The sequence below is a fragment of the Drosophila sechellia genome, chromosome X (genome assembly GCF_004382195.2).
Source record: "Drosophila sechellia strain sech25 chromosome X, ASM438219v1, whole genome shotgun sequence".
Lineage (NCBI taxonomy): Eukaryota > Metazoa > Arthropoda > Insecta > Diptera > Drosophilidae > Drosophila > Drosophila sechellia.
Window position 1 is genome coordinate 1,377,654 of NC_045954.1, and position 19,417 is coordinate 1,397,070.

Genomic DNA, 19,417 nt, shown 5'->3' on the forward strand with positions numbered 1-19,417 from the left:
ATAGCACATATATTGAGTAAACGCAACCTAATCCCCTCCTGTCATTTTTCGACGCAGTTGACGGTGGCTTCAACCGGAAGGCGTGCTTCTGGGACTTCGCCCGGCACCTAGACCGACTGGACGCGGTTCTGATGACCCGCCTGAACAACAGCAACGTGCAGGGTCTGGGTGCGGTCGTGTCGCGCAAGCGGGACGCTCACGTCTACCCCCAGATCGGGCACTTTTTTGGCAATGTACCTGACCGCAAGGGGCTGCCCAGCCCCGACGGCGATAAGGACCGCGATCCACTTCTGATCGATTTATTCGAGCGTGGGCACGGTATCGTTAGTGACCTGAAGGCACTGGATCTAAAGCCACAGGGCTGCTACCGCAACCAGGAGCCGGTCAACCTCTATCACAAGGTCGGCCACGGCACTCTGGATATGTATGTGATAAGTCCAGCGCGTGACTCAAAGGAAGTGAAGGAGTTTCTCCAGAAGTGGCATGCCGGCGACCAGCGGCTCTTTGCCGCCCGGGATTCGCGCGACTTTAACTTCCCACTGCAAAACTTGGTATCTATTTGTGCCCTGCTTGTTTGGCAGCCAGCCAACCCGGACGACACTATCACTCGCATTCTCTTCCCGGGTAGCACACCCGACTTTAAAATCCAGGAGGGCCTCGAAAAGCTAAAGCATCTGGAATTCATGAAGCACTCCACATGCACAGCAAAGTCAATTGCTCCAGCCATCCAGACCGTGACCTCAACTCGCAAGAGCTTAAAATCGGCCATCGAAGCGACTCCAGCCCCGCCCAGCGCCAATTACAAGACTACAAAGTTCAGTCCGGTGGCAAGTGCCGCTCTTGCCGTCCAGCATCCGCAGCAGCAGGATAACAAAGCAAAGGAAGCTGCGGCAGCGGCTGCTGCTGCTGCAGCTGCTTCTGCAGCTATTATTGCCCGAGCCAAAGCCGATTCCATGGACACGGATGCTGAACCGGAACACGAGGCAGACCCCGAACCTGCTGACACTGGGGACGAGGCAGGTCCCACAGAGCCGGAGCCTGAGGCGGAGACTGAACCCGAACCCGAACATGAACCCGAAGCGGAGCAGGACAAAGATGTTGGTGAGGAGAAGAAAGTAGAAGTGTTAATCATGAAGCCCCAGCAGGCGACAGTACCTGCAGTAGTCGCATCATCTGGTAAGGATGGAGTAGATGCAGCTTCTGCCGATGCTACGCCCACCGGCAAACTGAGCAAAGCGTCAGCCAAGGGCAAAGCGGATAAGCCGCGGGCTGAGGTTAAGCCGGTGGTACGCTCCCGCATCGACACCAAGCCCCCCAAGTCCATGGACCGGAAACTAGCCAAACGGGATGAGAAAAAAAGCTCGCCCACAGCTACGCCGGCCGCCAGGGCACCCGTTGCCCGAGATGCCAAGCCTAAAGTTTTGAGCCGCCCAGCAACCAAGTCCAGTCCCAGTAGCACTCCTGCTAAGAGTGCCAAGGAGGCCAACAACCGGAAGGTGCTCGAGTCCAAGCAGCAGGCGGCTCGAGTGCAGGCCACCAGCACCGTCTCTAGGCGAGTTACAAGCACTGCCAGTGAAAGGCGAGTCCAACAGCAGACGGAAGCAAAGACAGCGGCTACTGCGGCCACCCAAGCGACCCAGAGGAAACCAATCTCAAGGAGACCTCGTGGCGTTTCACCCTCGAAGCGGGCACCAGCACCCGGAAGTCCGGTGAAGCAGGCGAAGCCAAAGGCGGCAGACTTAAAAAAGGCACGTTTGGACAAGGGAGGCACCACCGACTCTAGTCTGGTGTCCACCCCCTCCGCAGATGAAGCCACGGCTGCCAAGAAACTTCAAGACCTAACCGCTTCTCAGGAACTGGACGCAGAGAAGCAGCGTGAATTGGACGACCTTAAGGAGGAGCAGGAGGTGGTACGGGAAATAGAAGCGGTGTTTAGTCGTGATGAAATGAAACGACAGCAGCACCAACAGATCAAGGCCGAGCTCCGAGAAATGCCTGCCGAAGGAACCGGCGATGGTGAAAATGAGCCTGATGAAGAGGAGGAGTACCTGATCATCGAAAAGGAGGAAGTGGAGCAGTATACCGAAGACTCGATCGTTGAACAGGAAAGCAGCATGACCAAGGAAGAGGAGATCCAGAAGCACCAGCGCGACTCGCAGGAATCAGAGAAGAAGCGCAAGAAGAGCGCCGAAGAGGAGATCGAGGCTGCCATTGCCAAAGTAGAAGCCGCTGAGCGTAAAGCGCGACTAGAGGGTGCCTCTGCGAGGCAGGATGAATCGGAACTGGACGTTGATCCGGAGCAGAGCAAGATAAAAGCTGAGGTGCAGGATATCATTGCCACTGCCAAGGATATTGCCAAGTCACGCACCGAGGACCAATTGGCGAAGCCCGCCGAGGAGGAGCTCTCATCGCCAACCCCCGAGGAGAAGCTAAGCAAAAAGACTTCGGATACGAAGGACGATCAAATCGGAGCCCCAGTAGATGTTCTACCAGTCAATCTTCAAGAAAGCCTACCCGAAGAGAAGTTCTCGGCTACCATTGAGTCGGGGGCCACCACTGCTCCTACACTACCCGAGGATGAACGAATTCCGCTGGATCAGATAAAAGAGGACCTCGTGATCGAGGAGAAATATGTGAAGGAAGAGACCAAGGAAGCGGAGGCCATCGTGGTGGCCACCGTACAGATTCTTCCCGAAGCAGCTCCATTGGCAATCGATACCATCCTTGCCTCCGCCACCAAAGATGCCCCCAAAGACGCCAACGCTGAGGTTTTAGGCGAGCTGCCCGACTCAGACGAACGGGTGCTGCCCATGAAGATGACATTTGAGGCCCAGCAGAACCTTCTGCGCGATGTCATCAAAACGCCTGACGAAGTTGCAGATTTACCCGTCCATGAGGAAGCCGATCTTGGGCTATACGAGAAGGACAGTCAGGACGCCGGCGCCAAAAGTATCTCTCATAAAGAGGAGTCCGCGAAGGAAGAAAAAGAGACGGACGACGAAAAGGAGAATAAGGTAGGAGAGATCGAATTGGAGGATGAACCGAATAAGGTGGACATCTCTCACGTACTACTCAAAGAGTCAGTACAAGAAGTGGCCGAGAAAGTCGTGGTTGTTGAAACTACAGTGGAGAAAAAGCAGGAGGAGAAGCTGACCCTCGAAACCGAGAAGATTGTGGAAGCCACTACAGTCACTATCCAAGAAAAGCAGGCAGATCTAATGGGGCAGGTAAAGGATAAAGAAGAGCATGGACAAAAAGTAGAGTCTGGAATTATTACCGAAAAGGAAGCCAAAAAGTCGGCTAGCACTCCCGAGGAAAAGGAGACCAGCGACATTACATCCGATGATGAGCTTCCAGCCCAACTGGCGGAACCGACCACTGTGCCACCCAAATCAGCTAGAGACCGCGGAGACACCGGCTCCATTGACAGTCCCCCCACCATTGAGGAGGCTATTGAAGTAGAGGTGCAAGCCAAGCAAGAAGTCCAAAAACCTGTGCCAGCTCCGGAGGAGGCTACCAAGACGGAAAAGTCACCACTTGTCTCAAAGGAGACCTCCCGACCTGAATCTGCGACAGGAAGCGTCAAGGAAGACACTGCGCAGCCGGAATCCAAGATATCCCCAGTACCCTCCCGACCTGAATCTGAGGCAAAGGATAAGAAGTCTCCACTCGCTTCAGGAGAAGTTTCTCGACCGGAATCTGTAGCGGAAAGCGTCAAAGATGAAGCAGGAAAAGCAGAGAGTCGACGAGAATCCATTGTCAAAACTCATAAGGATGAAAGTTCTCTTGATGAAGCAAACGAGCATGAAAGGCGTCGCGAATCTCTTGCGGAAAGCATCAAGCCAGAAAGTGAAAAAGATGAAAAGTCTGCCTTGGCATCGAAAGAAGCCTCTAGACCAGGATCTGTGGCAGAAAGCATAAACGTCGAGGCAGAAAAGTCAAAGGAGCCGTCCCGCCGCGAATCCATCGCAGAAAGCTTAAAGGCGGAGAGTACGAAAGATGAAAAATCCGCTCCTCCCTCTAAAGAAGCTTCGCGGCCAGGATCAGTTGTAGAAAGTGTTAAAGGTGAGACAGAAAAGTCGAAGGAACCATCGCGACGGGAGTCAAAAGCTGAAAGTGCCAAGCCCGCTATTGAATCTAGGGAAGTCTCACGACCCGAATCGGTAATTGATGGTATCAAAGACGAATCTGCGAAGCCCGAGAGTCGTCGTGATTCCCCCCTTGCCTCAAAGGAGGCTTCCCGGCCAGGTTCTGTATTGGATAGCGTCAAAGATGAACCAATTAAATCCACAGAAGAGAGTCGCCGTGAGTCGGTGGCGGAAAGCGTCAAAGCAGATAGTACAAAGGACGAAAAGTCCCCACTTGCGTCCAAGGATATATCGCGACCAGAATCGTCTGTGGAAAATGTGATGGATGCAGTAGGAACATCTGCAGAGCGGTCGCAGCCAGAATCCGTAACTGCCTCCAGGGATGTCTCTAGACCGGAATCAGTAGCGGAAAGTGAAAAGGATGACACTGACAAACCTGAATCTGTTGTGGAAAGCGTTATTCCGGCTTCCGCTGTTGTTGAAAGCGAGAAAGATGCGGCTGATAAAAAAAAAGGTGTTTTCGTATCAGTTGAAAGTAGAAAGCCAGATAGCCCTTCTGAGGCCATCTCCAGGCCAGGATCCGAAGTAGAAATCGTAAAGCCTGAGAGCCGGCGTGATTCCTCTACTGAAATCGTTCTTCCAAGCAATACGAAGGACTCCAAGAAACCATCCAGACCAGAATCAAAAGTAGAAAGCCTTAAAGATGAATCTGAAGTATTAAAGAGTCCTTCCCGACGAGCGTCTGTGGCAGAAAGCGACAAATCTTCACAGCCATTAAAGGAGGCTTCTAGGCCAGAATCCGCTGTGGGTAGTTTGAAAGATGAGGGTATGTCAAACGAACCATCTCGACGTGAGAGCGTAAAAGATGGAGCTGCCCAATCACGGGAGACTTCTCGTCCCGCGTCCGTTGCAGAAAGGGCCAAGGATGGGGCTGATGATCTAAAGGAACTGTCTAGACTCGAATCGACGACCCAAATCAATGAAGAGGGAAGTATAAAAGATGAAAAATCACCTTTGGCCTCCAAGGAAGCTTCGAGACCAGCATCCGTTGCAGAAAGTGTGAAGGATGAAGCTGAGAAGTTCAAGGAAGAATCAAGGCGAGAGTCGATAGCTGAAAAATCACCTTTGACCACCAAGGAAGCTTCCAGACCAGCATCCGTTGCAGAAAGTGTATTAGATGAAGCAGAGAAGTCTAAGGAACCATCACCTTTGGCCTCTAAGGAAGCTACCAGGCCCACTTCCGTTGCAGAAAGTGTAAAGGATGGAGCTGAAAAGTCCAAGGAAGAATCCAGGCGAGAGTCGGTGGCCGAAATGTCACCTTTGGCCTCTAAGGAAGCATCCAGACCAGCATCCGTTGCAGAAAGTGTAAAGGATGGAGCTGAAAAGTCCAAGGAAGAATCAAGGCGAGAGTCGGTGGCCGAAATGTCACCTTTCGCCTCTAAGGAAGTATCCAGACCAGCATCCGTTGCAGAAAGTGTAAAGGATGGAGCTGAAAAGTCCAAGGAAGAATCAAGTCGAGAGTCGGTGGCCGAAATGTCACCTTTGGCCTCTAAGGAAGCTTCCAGACCAGCATCCGTTGCAGAAAGTGTAAAGGATGGAGCTGAAAAGTCCAAGGAAGAATCAAGGCGAGAGTCGGTGGCCGAAATGTCACCTTTGGCCTCTAAGGAAGCATCCAGACCAGCATCCGTTGCAGAAAGTGTAAAGGATGGAGCTGAAAAGTCCAAGGAAGAATCAAGGCGAGAGTCGGTGGCCGAAATGTCACCTTTCGCCTCTAAGGAAGTATCCAGACCAGCATCCGTTGCAGAAAGTGTAAAGGATGGAGCTGAAAAGTCCAAGGAAGAATCAAGTCGAGAGTCGGTGGCCGAAATGTCACCTTTGGCCTCTAAGGAAGCTTCCAGACCAGCATCCGTTGCAGAAAGTGTAAAGGATGGAGCTGAAAAGTCCAAGGAAGAATCTAGGCGAGAGTCGATAGCCGAAAAATCCCCTTTGCCCTCCAAGGAAGCTTCCAGGCCAGCATCCGTTGGAGACAGTGTAAAGGATGAAGCTGAAAAGTCCAAGGAAGAATCAAGGCGAGAGTCGGTGGCCGAAAAGTCACCTTTGGAATCTAAGGAAGCTTCCAGACCAGTATCCGTTGCAGAAAGTGTAAAGGATGGAGCTGAAAAGTTCAAGGAAGAATCCAGGCGAGAGTCGGCGGCCGAAAAGTCACCTTTGGAATCTAAGGAAGCTTCCAGACCAGCATCCGTTGCAGAAAGTATAAAGGATCAAGCTGACAAGTACAAGGAAGATTCTAGGCGAGAGTCGATAACCGAAAAATCTCCTTTGCCCTCCAAGGAAGCTTCCAGACCAGCTTCCGTTGCAGAAAGTCTTAAGGGCGAAGCTGAAAAGTCTAAGGAAGAATCACCTTTGGCCTCTAAAGAAGCTTCCAGACCAGCATCCGTTGCAGAAAGTGTAAAGGATCAAGCTGACAAGTACAAGGAAGATTCTAGGCGAGAGTCGATAGCCGAAAAATCTCCTTTGCCCTCCAAGGAAGCTTCTAGACCAGCCTCCGTTGCAGAAAGTCTTAAGGGCGAAGCTGAAAAGTCTAAGGAAGAATCACCTTTGGCCTCTAAGGAAGCTTCCAGACCAGCATCCGTTGCAGAAAGTGTAAAGGATGAAGCTGAGAAGTCCAAGGAAGAATCTAGGCGAGAGTCGATAGCCGAAATATCCCCTTTGACCTCCAAGGCAGCTTCCAGACCAGCTTCAGTTGCAGAAAGTTATATAGATGAAGCTGAAAAGTCCAAGCACGAATCTAGGCGGGAGTCGATGTCCGAAAGCGGTAAGGCGGAGAGTATCAAGGGTGAACAATCTCCTCTAGCATCAAAGGATGTGTCAAGGCCCGATTCTGTTGCGGAAAGCGTTAAGGACGATGTTGTTAAGCTAGAAAGTCGGCGCGAATCTGTTGCAGAGATTGTTACACACAAAGAAGCTAAGGAAGAGAAATCACCTTTGAAGGAATTTTCACGACCAGAGTCTGTGGCGGAGAGTGTTAAAGACGATCCTGTCAAATCCAAGGAACCATCCCGTCGAGAATCTGTAGCAGGAAGTGTCACAGCGGAAGGTGCTCGACACGACACATCTCCTTTTGCGTCAAAGGAAGCGTCAAGGCCAGAATCAGTGGTTGAAAGCGTTAAGGACGAAGCTGAAAAGCAAGAAAGTCGTCGCGAATCTATAACAGATAGTGTTGCACCTGAAAAAGCTAAGTATGATAAGTCTCCAAAGGAAATTTTACAACCATTGTCTATGACGGAGACTATTAGGGAAGACGCCGACCAACCCAAAAAGCCATCACAAGGAGAAAGTCGAAGAGAATCGATTGCTGAAAGCATAAAGGCCTCCAGTCCTAGGGACAAGGAGTCTCCATTGGCTTTGGAAGATGCCTCTAGGCCACGATCTGTAGCTGAAAGTGTTAAGGACGATCTTGATAAACCTCAATACATTAAGGAGGACAAGTCCACAGAGCACTCTAGACTAGCGGATAAGTCTGCTGTTCCATCAGAAAAGTTTGTTTCTCGACCAGTATCTGTGGCCAGTGACCATGAAGCTGCCGAAGCTATTGAGGATGATGCAAAGAGTTCCATCTCTCCCAAAGATAAATCCCGTCCAGGTTCTGTTGCTGAAACTGTATCATCTCCAATTGAGGAAACACCAATAGAGTTCTCAAAGATTGAAGTCGTAGAAAAGTCCAACCTAGCTCTTAGCCTACAAGCCGGCTCAGGAGGTAAACTGCAAACGGATTCTAGTCCTGTTGACGTGGCCGAGGGAGACTTTTCGCATGTGGTCGCTTCGGTTTCCACCGTCACGCCCACACTTACGAAACCTGCAGAACTCGCAAAGATTGGTGCAGCTATAACGGTCTCGTCTCCTGTAGACGAGGCTCTAAGAACTCCATCTGCTACAGAGCATATATCCCGAGCACATTCACCCGCAGAATATGCGAGTGAAGAGATTGCCAGTCAAGACAAATCACCACAAGTTTCGAAGGAGTCCTCACGACCAGCGTCGGTTACAGAAAGCAAAGATGACGCTGCGCAGCTAAAAAGTTCTGTGGAAGATCTTAGATCTCCAGTTGCCTCCACGGAAATTTCTCGCCCAGCATCAGTGGGAGAGACAGCATCATCGCCCATTGAGGAAGCACCCAAAGACTTCGCGGAATTTGAGCAGTCCGTGAAAGCAATGCTGCCCTTGACTATTGAACTAAAGGGTAGTCTCCCAACGTTGTCGAGCCCTGTAGATGTGGCTCATGGTGACTTCCCCCAGACTTCAACCCCCACAAGCTCCCCAACTGCAGCTCCAGTCCAACCAGCTGAACTCTCTAAAGTCGACATTGAGAAGACAGCATCAAGTCCGATAGACGAGGCTCCGAAATCAGTACTTGGATCTCCGGCAGAAGAGCGTCCAGAATCTCCTGCAGAAAGTGCCAAGGATGTAGCTGAATCGGTGGAAAAATCCAAGGATGCATCACGTCCACCATCTGTAGTTGAAAGCACTAAGGCGGATAGCACGAAAGGCGATATATCACCTTCTCCGGAATCAGTGTTGGAAGGACCAAAGGACGATGTTGAAAAATCTAGGGAATCATCGCGTCCGCCATCTGTTTCAGAAAGTATTATGGGGGATTCCACTAAAGATGTCTTCCGACCAGCCTCAGTAGTAGAAAGTGTTAAGGATGAGCATGATAAGGCAGAGAGCCGTCGAGAGTCAGTTGCTAAAGTGGAAAGTGTTGTTGACGAAGCCGGCAAATCTGATTCCAAAAGCGCTAGTCAGGACAGTCATAAAGATGAAAAGTCAACCCTAGCATCGAAAGAAGCCTCTCGAAGAGAATCCCTTGTGGAATGCTCAAAAGATGACGCTGAAAAGTCTGAAAGCTGTCCAGAATCGGTCATCGACAGTGCAGAGCCAGTCCCCAGGGAATCGAAATCCACCCTGGACTCAAAGAATAAGTCTCGTCCAGGCTCAGTGGTAGAAAGCGATACAGCTGAAGCTGAGAAGTCTGAGCAGCAATCCCGTCGGGAGTCTGTAGCGGAAAGCGTCACGGCACATAGCAAAAAAGATGGGAAATCTCAAGAAGCATCCCACCCAGCCTCTTTCGATGAAATTCTAAAAGACGATGAGCAAAAACAGGAGAGCAGGCGGGAATCCAAAGAAATTTCAAGGCCGAAATCGGTTGTAGAGGATGAAAAGGAGAAACCCGATAGTCGTCGTGAATCCGTTACCGAAAGCGTTAAACTAGACAGCTCCAATGATAAAAAATCTCCCGTCGGCTCCAAGGACGCCTCCAGGCCGGGATCCGTTGCCGATAGTGATAAGGATAAAGCTGACAAATCCAAAGAGCCATCCCGACCAGAATCCGTCGCAGAAAGCATAAAGCATGACAGTACAAAGGATGAAGAGTCTCCAATAGTCTCCCGGCGAGATTCCATCGCAGAAAGCATCAAGACAGATATCACAAAGGGCGAAAAGTCCCCTTTGCCGTCAAAAGAGGTCTCTCGACCTGAATCCATCGCAGGAAGCATTAAAGATGAAAAGGCTGAAAGCCGTCGTGAATCTGTGAAAGAAAGCGTAAAGCCGGAAAGTGCAAAGGACGCAACATCAGCTCCACCATCAAAGGAACATTCTCGACCGGAGTCCGTTTTGGGAAGCCTCAAGGATGAAGGCGATAAGACCACAAGTCGCCGCGATTCGGTGGCTGACAGTATAAAAGATGAGAAGTCCCTTCTTGTATCGCAAGAAGCTTCCCGGCCAGAATCTAAGGCAGAAAGCTTAAAAGATGCGGCTGCACCGTCGATGGAGACCTCTCGTCCCTCATCTGTTACAGAAAGCGTCAAGGATGGAAAATCCCCAGTCGCATCCAAAGAAGCATCCAAAGAAGCGTCCAGAGCAGCATCCGTTGCAGAAAGTGTCAAGGATTCGGCTGCTGAATCAAGGGAACAATCTAGACCAGAGTCGTTGTCCCAAAGCAAGGCTGGAAGTATTAAAGATGAAAAATCACCTTTGGCCTCTAAGGAAGCATCCAGACCAGCTTCCGTTGCAGAAAGTGTTAAAGATGAAGCTGAGAAATCTAAGGAAGAATCAAGTCGAGAGTCGGAAGCCGAAAAATCTCCTTTGGCCTCAAAGGAAGCTTCCAGACCAGCTTCCGTTGCAGAAAGTGTTAAGGACGAAGCTGAGAAGTCTAAGGAAGAATCACTGTTGGCTTCTAAGGAAGCTTCCAGGCCTACTTCCGTTGCAGAAAGTGCTAAGGACGACGGTGAAAAATCTAAGGAAGAATCTAGGAGAGAATCGGTGGCCGAAAAATCTCCTTTGCCCTCCAAGGAAGTTTCCAGACCAGCTTCCGTTGCAGAAAGTGTTAAGGACGAAGCTGAGAAGTCTAAGGAAGAATCACTGTTGGCTTCTAAGGAAGCTTCCAGGCCTACTTCCGTTGCAGAAAGTGCTAAGGACGACGGTGAAAAATCTAAGGAAGAATCTAGGAGAGAATCGGTGGCCGAAAAATCTCCTTTGCCCTCCAAGGAAGTTTCCAGACCAGCTTCCGTTGCAGAAAGTGCTAAGGACGAAGGTGAGAAATCTAAGGAAGATTCTAGGAGAGAATCGGTGGCCGAAAAATCTCCTTTGCCCTCCAAGGAAGCTTCCAGACCAGCTTCCGTTGCAGAAAGTGTTAAGGACGAAGATGAGAAGTCTAAGGAAGAATCTAGGCGAGAGTCGGTTTCCGAAAAATCTCCTTTGGCCTCTACGGAAGCTTCCAGACCACCAACCTTTGCAGAAAGTGTAAAGGATGAAACTGAGAAGTCCAAGGAAGAATCTAGGCGAGAGTCGGTGGCCGAAAAATGTTCTTTGCCCTCCATGGAAGCTTCCAGACCAGCTTCCGTTGCAGAAAGTGTTAAGGACGAATCTGAGAAGTGTAAGCTAGAATCTAGACGAGCGTCGATGGCCGAAAGCGGTAAGGCGGAGAGTATCAAGGGTGATCACTCTTCTTTGGCGTCGAAGGAAGCGTCAAGACCCGATTCTGTTGTGGAAAGCGTTAAGGACGAAGCTGAGAAGCCAGGAGGGGCAGCGAATGACAAGTCACAGGATGCATCCCTCCCAGAGTCTGTGGCAGTAAGTGCCAAGGACGAGAAATCACCGCTTCTTTCGCGTCCTGAATCAGTGGCTGACAAGTCGCCAGCTGCCTCGAAGGAAGCATCTCGCTCTGCATCGGTTGCCGAAACCGCCTCATCACCCATTGAAGAAGGTCCACGATCCATTGCTGACCTCAGTCTGACCCTTAACCTTGCAGGTGAAGCTAAGGGCAAGCTTCCAACTCTTTCGAGTCCCATTGATGTGGCAGAAGGAGACTTTTTAGAAGTAAAAGCGGAATCCTCCCCGCGGCCAGCTGCACTTTCGAAGCCAGCGGAGTTTTCGCAGTCCGATACTGCGCATACAGCCTCCACACCCGTGGACGAGGCTTCTCCCGTTCTGGAGGCAATCGAAGTAGTTGAACAGCATACCACCTCTGGAGTCGGAGTCACGAGGGTAACAGCAGAAACGGACCTACTTGACCTGACTGAAACCAAATCCGAGACTGTAACCAAGCAATCGGAGTCAACGTTATTTGAAACCCTTACCTCGAAGGTTGAAAGTAAGATGGAAGTACTGGAGAGCACGGTGAAACAAGTTGAAGAGGTAGTCCAGACCTCAGTAAAGCAAGCAGAAACCACTGTGACCGATTCCATGGAGCAACTGACCAAGAAGAGCAGTGAGCAGTTGACAGAGATCAATTCAGTGCTAGACACCAACGTCAGCAACGTAACCAACTTATTTAGCACTGCAGTGGAAACCGTTGAAAAGAAAGTACAGGACGTGACAGAAAAAGTAATTGAGAAGGCAACCGAACACGTTTCCGAGCACGTCACCACTACTGCTGAGAGCTCAACGGAAACTAGCCAGGAGAAGAGCAGCCTGGATCTGGGCACATTCTCGGAGCTGCGCGAAACGCATATTACCACCGTGGGGTCACCGGAGTTCACGGTCACGATCTGCGAGCGCGATGAGCCCGTGCTGCACGACATCAAGGAGGAGGACGAGGAGCATCGCTTCTCGCCTCCGAGCGATGGGGACAAGGCAGTAATTATTCCACCACAGCCGATGCGGCCGCTGTCACCGCGCGAGGAAGAAGTAGCGAAAATCGTTGCCGATGTGGCCAAGGTACTTAAGTCTGACAAGGACATTACAGACATCATACCCGACTTTGATGAACGCCAACTGGAGGAGAAACTGAAGTCAACTGCCGACACAGAGGAGGAGTCCGACAAAAGTACCCGGGACGAGAAATCCCTGGAAATATGCGTCAAAGTAGAAATCGAGTCTGAGAAGTCATCGCCCGATCAGAAGTCTGGCCCCATTTCCATCGAGGAGAAGGACAAAGTCGAGCAATCAGAAAAAGCACAGTTGAGGCAGGGAATATTGGCTATCAGTCGGCCGGAGTCAGTTGCCAGCCAGCCGGAGTCGCCCTCCCCTTCCCAGTCAGCAGTCAGCCATGAACATAAAGAAATGGAAATTCAGGCTAAGAAACAGTCATCCCCTGTTCCCAGCAAGGATGAGTATGAACGCGAGTCCGTGCTATCCCAGAGCCATAAAGCTGAGATGTATTCTCGCCCAGAGTCCGTTGCCAGCCAGGTCAGCGAAAAGGACATGAAGACATCGCGCCCAGCATCTAGCACCAGCCAATTTAGCACCAAGGACGGCGATGAGGAGACGACTGAGTCGCTAATTCACTCGCTTCCTACCACAGAGACAGTGGAGACGAAACAGATGGAAGAGAAATCGATCTTTGAGTCTGTCTCCACTTCAGTCACTAAGTCCACAGTCCTCTCTAGTCAGTCAACTGTTCAACTTCGCGAAGAGTCCACCAGCGAATCGTTGAGTAGCAGCCTTAAGGTGGAGGACAGCTCCCGCCGCGAGTCGCTCTCCAGCTTGTTGGCCGAGAAAGGAGGAATCACTACCAACACTAGTTTGAAGGAGGACACTAGCGCTTCTGCATCTCAGCTGGATGAGCTGCTTGTGCAGTCCGAGGAGTGCTCATCAGAGTCAATCGTCAGCGAGATTCAAACCAGCATTGCTCAGAAGTCAACTAAGGAAACCAAGGATGCTAGGGAAACCAAAGTAACCAGCCAGTTTACCACTAGCACCAGCAGCGCCACCAAAGACGATAGCTTAAAGGAAACTGTGGCCGAGTTTCTGGCCACCGAGAAGATTGTTTCTGCCAAGGAAGCCTTCAGCACTGAAGCCACTAAGTCGGCCGACGACTGCTTAAAGAAGGCCACCGCCAGCACCGTCTCCAGCACAACCGCCTCCCAGCGAGCGCTATTCGTGGGCACGGACGAATCACGGAGGGAGTCTCTGCTGAGTCAGGCAAGTGAGAGCCGCTTGACCCACAGTGATCCTGAAGATGAGGATCCCGCTGACGACGTTGACGAGCGGTCCAGTGTTAAGGAGAGCCGTTCCAAGTCTATTGCTACCATCATGATGACCAGCATCTACAAACCTTCCGAGGATATGGAGCCAATTTCAAAGCTCGTAGAGGAGGAGCACGAGCACGTGGAGGAGCTGACTCAGGAGGTCACCTCTACCAGCAAGACCACAACTCTTTTGCAATCCAGCGAACAGAGCAGCAGCACAACCACCAGTAGCACCAGCAAGACCGGTGCCTCAAGGGTGGAGTCCATTACACTCACACAAATGGATCAGCAGACTAGTCAGAGTCAGGCCGAGCCTGTCGAGCCTGCCGATCGCAAGACACCGCCAACGGCACCAGTAAGTCCCGGTGTCAAAGCAATGAGCTCGACAGGATCAGCTGGCTCTGTGATTGGGGCTGGAGCCGTAGCCGCTGGTGGAAAGTGCGAGTCGAGTGCCGCCAGCATCGTCTCTTCATCGGGCCCGATGTCGCCCAAGGACATCAGCGGCAAATCCAGTCCCGGTGCGCTCACTTCGGAGAGCCAGTCAATTCCCACTCCGCTAGGTCGGGAGTCGCATACGGACACCCCAGAATCCTCGCCAAAACCCACATCGCCTTTCCCGCGCGTTAGCAAGGACGAGCTTAAGTCTCTGGAAATGCAGGTATGTTAAAGCAGTTTTGTGCTGGCTTTAATTGTCTTATTATATGCTATGATCTTCAACCCATGTAGCACCACGAGCAAGAGCAGATGTTGGCAGGAGCAGCCGCTACAGCCGGAGCTGAGTGTGAGGGTGAAATTCCCGAGCTGCACGAACTGCGTGGACTCGAGTGCACCACAGCCCTCAGCGGGAGCACCGACAAGATAATCACCACTACAATCACCACGGTGACCAAGGTAATTTCGGCGGATGGCAAGGAAATAGTAACCGAGCAAAAGACGGTGACAACCACAGACAGCTCGGAGCCCGACAGCGAAAAGGTAGTGGTGACCACAACGCGCACTACCAGCGAGAGCGAACGAGACCAGCTGCTGCCCAAAGAGGTGGCGCTGCTGCGCGGACTGTACCGCGCCAGCACCCCGGGCAGCGAGGACGACGAGGACCTGCTACTAGGATCGCCGCGCAGTGCCACCAGCTACGAGCTGCAACACTCTAGCTCCGGTGTGAGCAAGCGCTCCGATCTGGATGCTGACGGCGACGAGAGCCAGGATGACATTCCTCCTCAGTATGGCAGCGAGGAGCACTCAACGGCACGATCGATTCTTCTGCCTCGCACAGCCGACCCAATGGCCACCTCCTTCTACGGCGCCCTGCCCGACAGTTTCGACGTTGTGATGAAATCCAGCACCGAACCAATCACGATCCAGGGCGCACCGTCCGGCGATAGCCAATCGTCGGAGAGTGTGGAGAGCAGTAGCCAGACCTGGGCAGGACACAAGTTCCTCGACCAGGCAGACAAGGACTTCCAGCGAGCACTTGAGGAGCACGTACAGGCGCGCGGCGCCGAGGTCATGTCTTCCGTCACCGCCAAGTACTCGTACTCGCCCTCGAAGGCCGAGGAAATGGAACAGATCGTGAGCGGTACTGCGGAACGGCAGCGCTTCCCGCTCAGCGATGTCCAGCGAGCCCGTGTGGCGGAGAGTGGCTTTGCCACAGTTGGCAGTGTCGCCTCCCAGCAGCAGCAGCAGGAGAAAGGAGAGGAAGTGGAACAAGACGTCCCTACCACAACTGCAGCAACAGCAAGCACCACAGCCACAGCGAGTTCCACTGGAGCTCTGCCCAAGGACCGCCTCGAGGAGTGGGGCAAGCCCCTAGGCCTGCCATCACCAGCACCACTGCCTGTAGAGGGCGGTGCTGACATTCGCACCACTCCCAAGAAGGAACGCCGCCTGGTGGCCACCAAGACGCGACTGAACAACGAGAAGAACCTGCGCAGGCGCAGCGAATCGCCCAACAAGGCCGGCAAAAAGCCAGCGCCCGTCTACGTGGACCTCACTTACGTGCCGCACAACGGCAACTCCTACTACGCCCACGTGGACTTCTTTAAGCGTGTGCGAGCCCGCTACTACGTCTTCTCCGGTACGGAACCCAGTCGCCAAGTGTATGATGCGCTGCTCGAGGCCAAACAGACATGGGAGGACAAGGAGTTGGGTGAGTAGATGCTTGTTATGTCGCTCCTGCAATGAGTTCATTTTCCAAATCTCCGACTTGCAGAGGTCACCATTATACCTACGTACGACACTGATGTGCTAGGTTATTGGGTGGCTGAAAACGAGGAGCTGCTAGCCAAGCACCGCATCGACCTCTCGCCCTCCGCGTCTCGTTGCACCATCAACCTGCAGGACCACGAGACCTCGTGCTCGGCCTACCGCCTGGAGTTCTAGGCCACGGGCTTGTTTATTGCATTCGACGATGACTAAGCCAACCCACAACGCACCCAGCCATAGACGCAGACGAGCCGAGCACTGCCAGAGAATTAAGTCCATGTACGGACTAAAAAGTGCATGGACTCGAGCTCTGACACGACAAGAACCAGGACTAGGACTAGGACCAGCACAACGACGACCACAGCAAGAGGAGAAGGATTGGGATGGAGATCCGAATGGGAATGACAGTTCAGACAATTCAATTGGCCAAGTTTCGTGAGCAGGAGCCGCAGGAAACGGAAATGAGCCGCACGTTGGCTGATATGGCGGAGTTTGGGTCACGCGAATGACTCCATTTTGTTTACCAATGCCGCCTATTGAGCTTTCGACGACTTGTTTCGGCCGACCAAAAGCTACGTAATTAATTGATATTAAGTTTTAAAAATTAATTACCAAAAGATACATTGCAACCGATCCTCAGTGGTTTAGTCGAGGAGAAGCCATTTATGTCGCTTTCATTGCTTAACGTCAAGCTACCTTGCCTAGTAATCCAAAGATCAAAATAGTTTTCAAAACCGCATAGCTAAAATATACAAAGGAGAAACGAAAAGAGAAAAGAAGGCGAGAAAATACTAAGAAAAGACACACTCTATACATATATAGAGTACTTAATATTCATGTTTAATATATGTATTAGTCGAAACTTTTACGAACCCCCTCGTGTGGTCTCCCCATACCAAAGGTATTCGAATTTTAAAGCGAGCATTAGCTAATTGAACGTGTATAACCCGTAAAGTCAGAGCTCTTTAGCCGTAGGATAATAAGCGATCATAATACAGAACGAAGATCGGAGACGGATTCACTACCCGCCCTTCGGACTTAACTGAATCAAACGTTAGGGCTAACAAGTGATTGCAACAAAGATTCTTTTTTCGATTTACCCCTTACCGAAGCAAATACAGTATCCGAGAGTCGGGATTCAGGATTCGATAACCTCAATATTTAAGTAATTCCAGATCCAATCGTTTTCGTAGTCCGTTCTCACCGTTTAGTTTCGTATGTTTTTCTTTGCATTTCGTTTCGTTGTTTCAGCAGGCAGCCGCAGAAAGACTTATAATCCAACTTGCTATAGCGACCGATATACGTACACATCCACTCCCACATAGGAGACTTAAGGAAGATGAGAAGCGAACTGACACTGGGATTTGGGGATTGGGAACTGGAGTGGCGAGGTGATGCAGTTAGGAAACGAAGGGTCCTAAAGCATCCTAACGCCATTGCCGGAGGATCAGGGAAGCAAGAAGGTGATCAAAGTATTGGATGAAGACGATGACGAGGACGGTAGAGTCAATGCTGATGTTACTATTTAAGGATCTGAGTGATCTAAATGGGCTTAGGAATAGGACTAGAACTGGGCTTGTGATGGGGCGGGAGTCTTGGGTTGGGTGGGTTGGGATCCGGGTTGGGGTTGGGGTCGAATAGAATGGAATGGGATTTAATGGATGGATGAGGGGACAGTGAAACAGCTATTGTGAGATTAAAACGAGAATGAGCAGAGTCATAACTATATACTCGTACGATACGATAAATATGAAGTACACAAAGTGAATGAAGGTTATTTTTCTATATTTTTTTTACTTTTCATAGTCATAGAATAACAAATTTGCAACAAACAAACAAGGAAGATAAATATGCAGCAAGACGCGAACCAGGCACACAGGCAATTTTAATCAATGTAACCAGTAACCAGTTACCAGTATCGAAGAAACAAACGGAACAAGCAATTCGAGGCCACAGCAAAACAGTCCAAAAGAGCCAGTTACAATTATAAATTAAAGACTCGAGTGGTCGGATGCCCCACTCGAGACAGACTTTTTAGGCTACGCGTATATTTTTTAGTTGCTTTTTATATACAACAGCAACAGATCTGGGAGGAGCTGCGGCCGATCAACTTTCAGTATGCAACATGCCACATGCAACAGGCAGACCGCAGCAGACAACAGTCAACTGGCAACCGTCCAGTCTACACCGTTTGATAGCAACCAGCGAAATTTAAGCAAAATTATACACACGTCGGGCTAAGAGGGGCGGTGCGGGTCGGTGCGGGCGTACGACTAGGGCGGATCACGATCCCCATTAGCGCTCCCGTCCGACCAGCACTCGACTTTCGATTATTGGGTAGCATTGCAGTCTCCGCTCCGAGGATTTTAAATTTATAACCGAGAAAAACGAAACACGAAGTTTATTAAACATTAATTACTTTCCAAATTCGTGCGCTTAGCGAGCAAAACCAAAACCAAAAACAAACCGAAGGAGGTTAAGATAAAGAATACTCACACATGAACTATATACACTATATATGAATATATATATACACATATATATATATGTACTTGAGCGTATTGATGTTGCTTAACAAGAAAAACCAAAAAAAAAAAAAAAAAAAAACTCTTCTCCCAGCCAGAAGACATTTTTTGCCTTTCACGAAACGAATTTCCCCTAAGATACGAAAATATGAAAACTTGTTACCTTTGCCCCCGTTTGTTTGCGACATGAGTTTCGTTGAAATCAGGTCAGATCAGATCAGATCGACTATACATACACTATACAGTACACACTACACACTACAAACCACACACCACACACTGCACACTAACATATATTGTACCCAACACATGAAGCCACACGCACACGTATCCATTGCCTTATATCCAGAGAACAGATATCTGCATCATACCTTATATTAGTCTAAGAATCAAGTACGATATGTATGACCTATGAGAGTTTGTTTGTTGAATTTGCTTTTACTTTTTAGCAGCTTCGATTTAAATCAAATATACATACTAAATGCACACACCCCCGCACACACACACTGCTCGCGTAGGTGGTGTGCTCGTGGTGTGGTGTGTGTGGGCCCGTGTGTGCTCTATATAATCATTAGTACAGCAAGTGCATGCAGAAAGTAAGATTGTTACAAACAAGAGCCCAGCCGAGGTATCGCTTACTGGCGGATGAAGTAGTCACATGGCTAGGCCCGACCAGGGAAGGAGTAGGAGTCGGTACGTAGGGATGAGCGAGCCAGCACAAAGATCTGAAAATGGGCAGAGGTTACCGCGAAGGAATATATATGTATTACATTTTATGAAACGTCAAGCTTATCTCAAGAACTATTTCCAAAACAAAATCTGAAATTATAATAAACGTATTTATGTGAAGCCCGGGTGTGTATTTCGTTTCCCGCCGTCTTGGGTCCCCAGGCTACCGCAATGCCAGGTGAGTTACCAGAGCACCTGGTGGTGCCCAGTGCCCCAGTGGTCTTCGTTTTCGTCTCCACTTTGTTCTCGGCCGGTTTGAGGAGCGAACCCACTTTGGATTGCTTGATTGATGATGGGCTGACACCTTACTAATGGCTTAATTGATCATGATGGATGGCCACTTGGAGAGTCCTTTCGGCAGGACCGCGTCAACGCGCAGTCGTCTGAGGTCGGTAGGGTTGCTTGG

At 50.5% G+C, this 19,417-nt stretch overlaps 1 protein-coding gene across 4 annotated transcripts in view; it reads left to right on the forward strand.

Annotated features, from left to right (window-relative positions):
• The window catches only part of LOC6615983 (microtubule-associated protein futsch), a 57,017-nt gene extending 37,886 nt beyond the window's left edge, over positions 1-19,131 (forward strand). For all 4 annotated transcript variants that reach the window (XM_032725896.1, XM_032725894.1, XM_032725893.1 and 1 more), the window contains exons 7-9: positions 58-14,213; positions 14,282-15,701; positions 15,765-19,131. In XM_032725896.1, the coding sequence (XP_032581787.1) occupies positions 58-14,213; positions 14,282-15,701; positions 15,765-15,934 (15,746 nt within the window). In that variant the 3' untranslated portion in view covers positions 15,935-19,131. The remainder of the gene's footprint in view (positions 1-57; positions 14,214-14,281; positions 15,702-15,764) is intronic.
• The last annotated feature ends 286 nt before the right edge of the window (positions 19,132-19,417 follow it).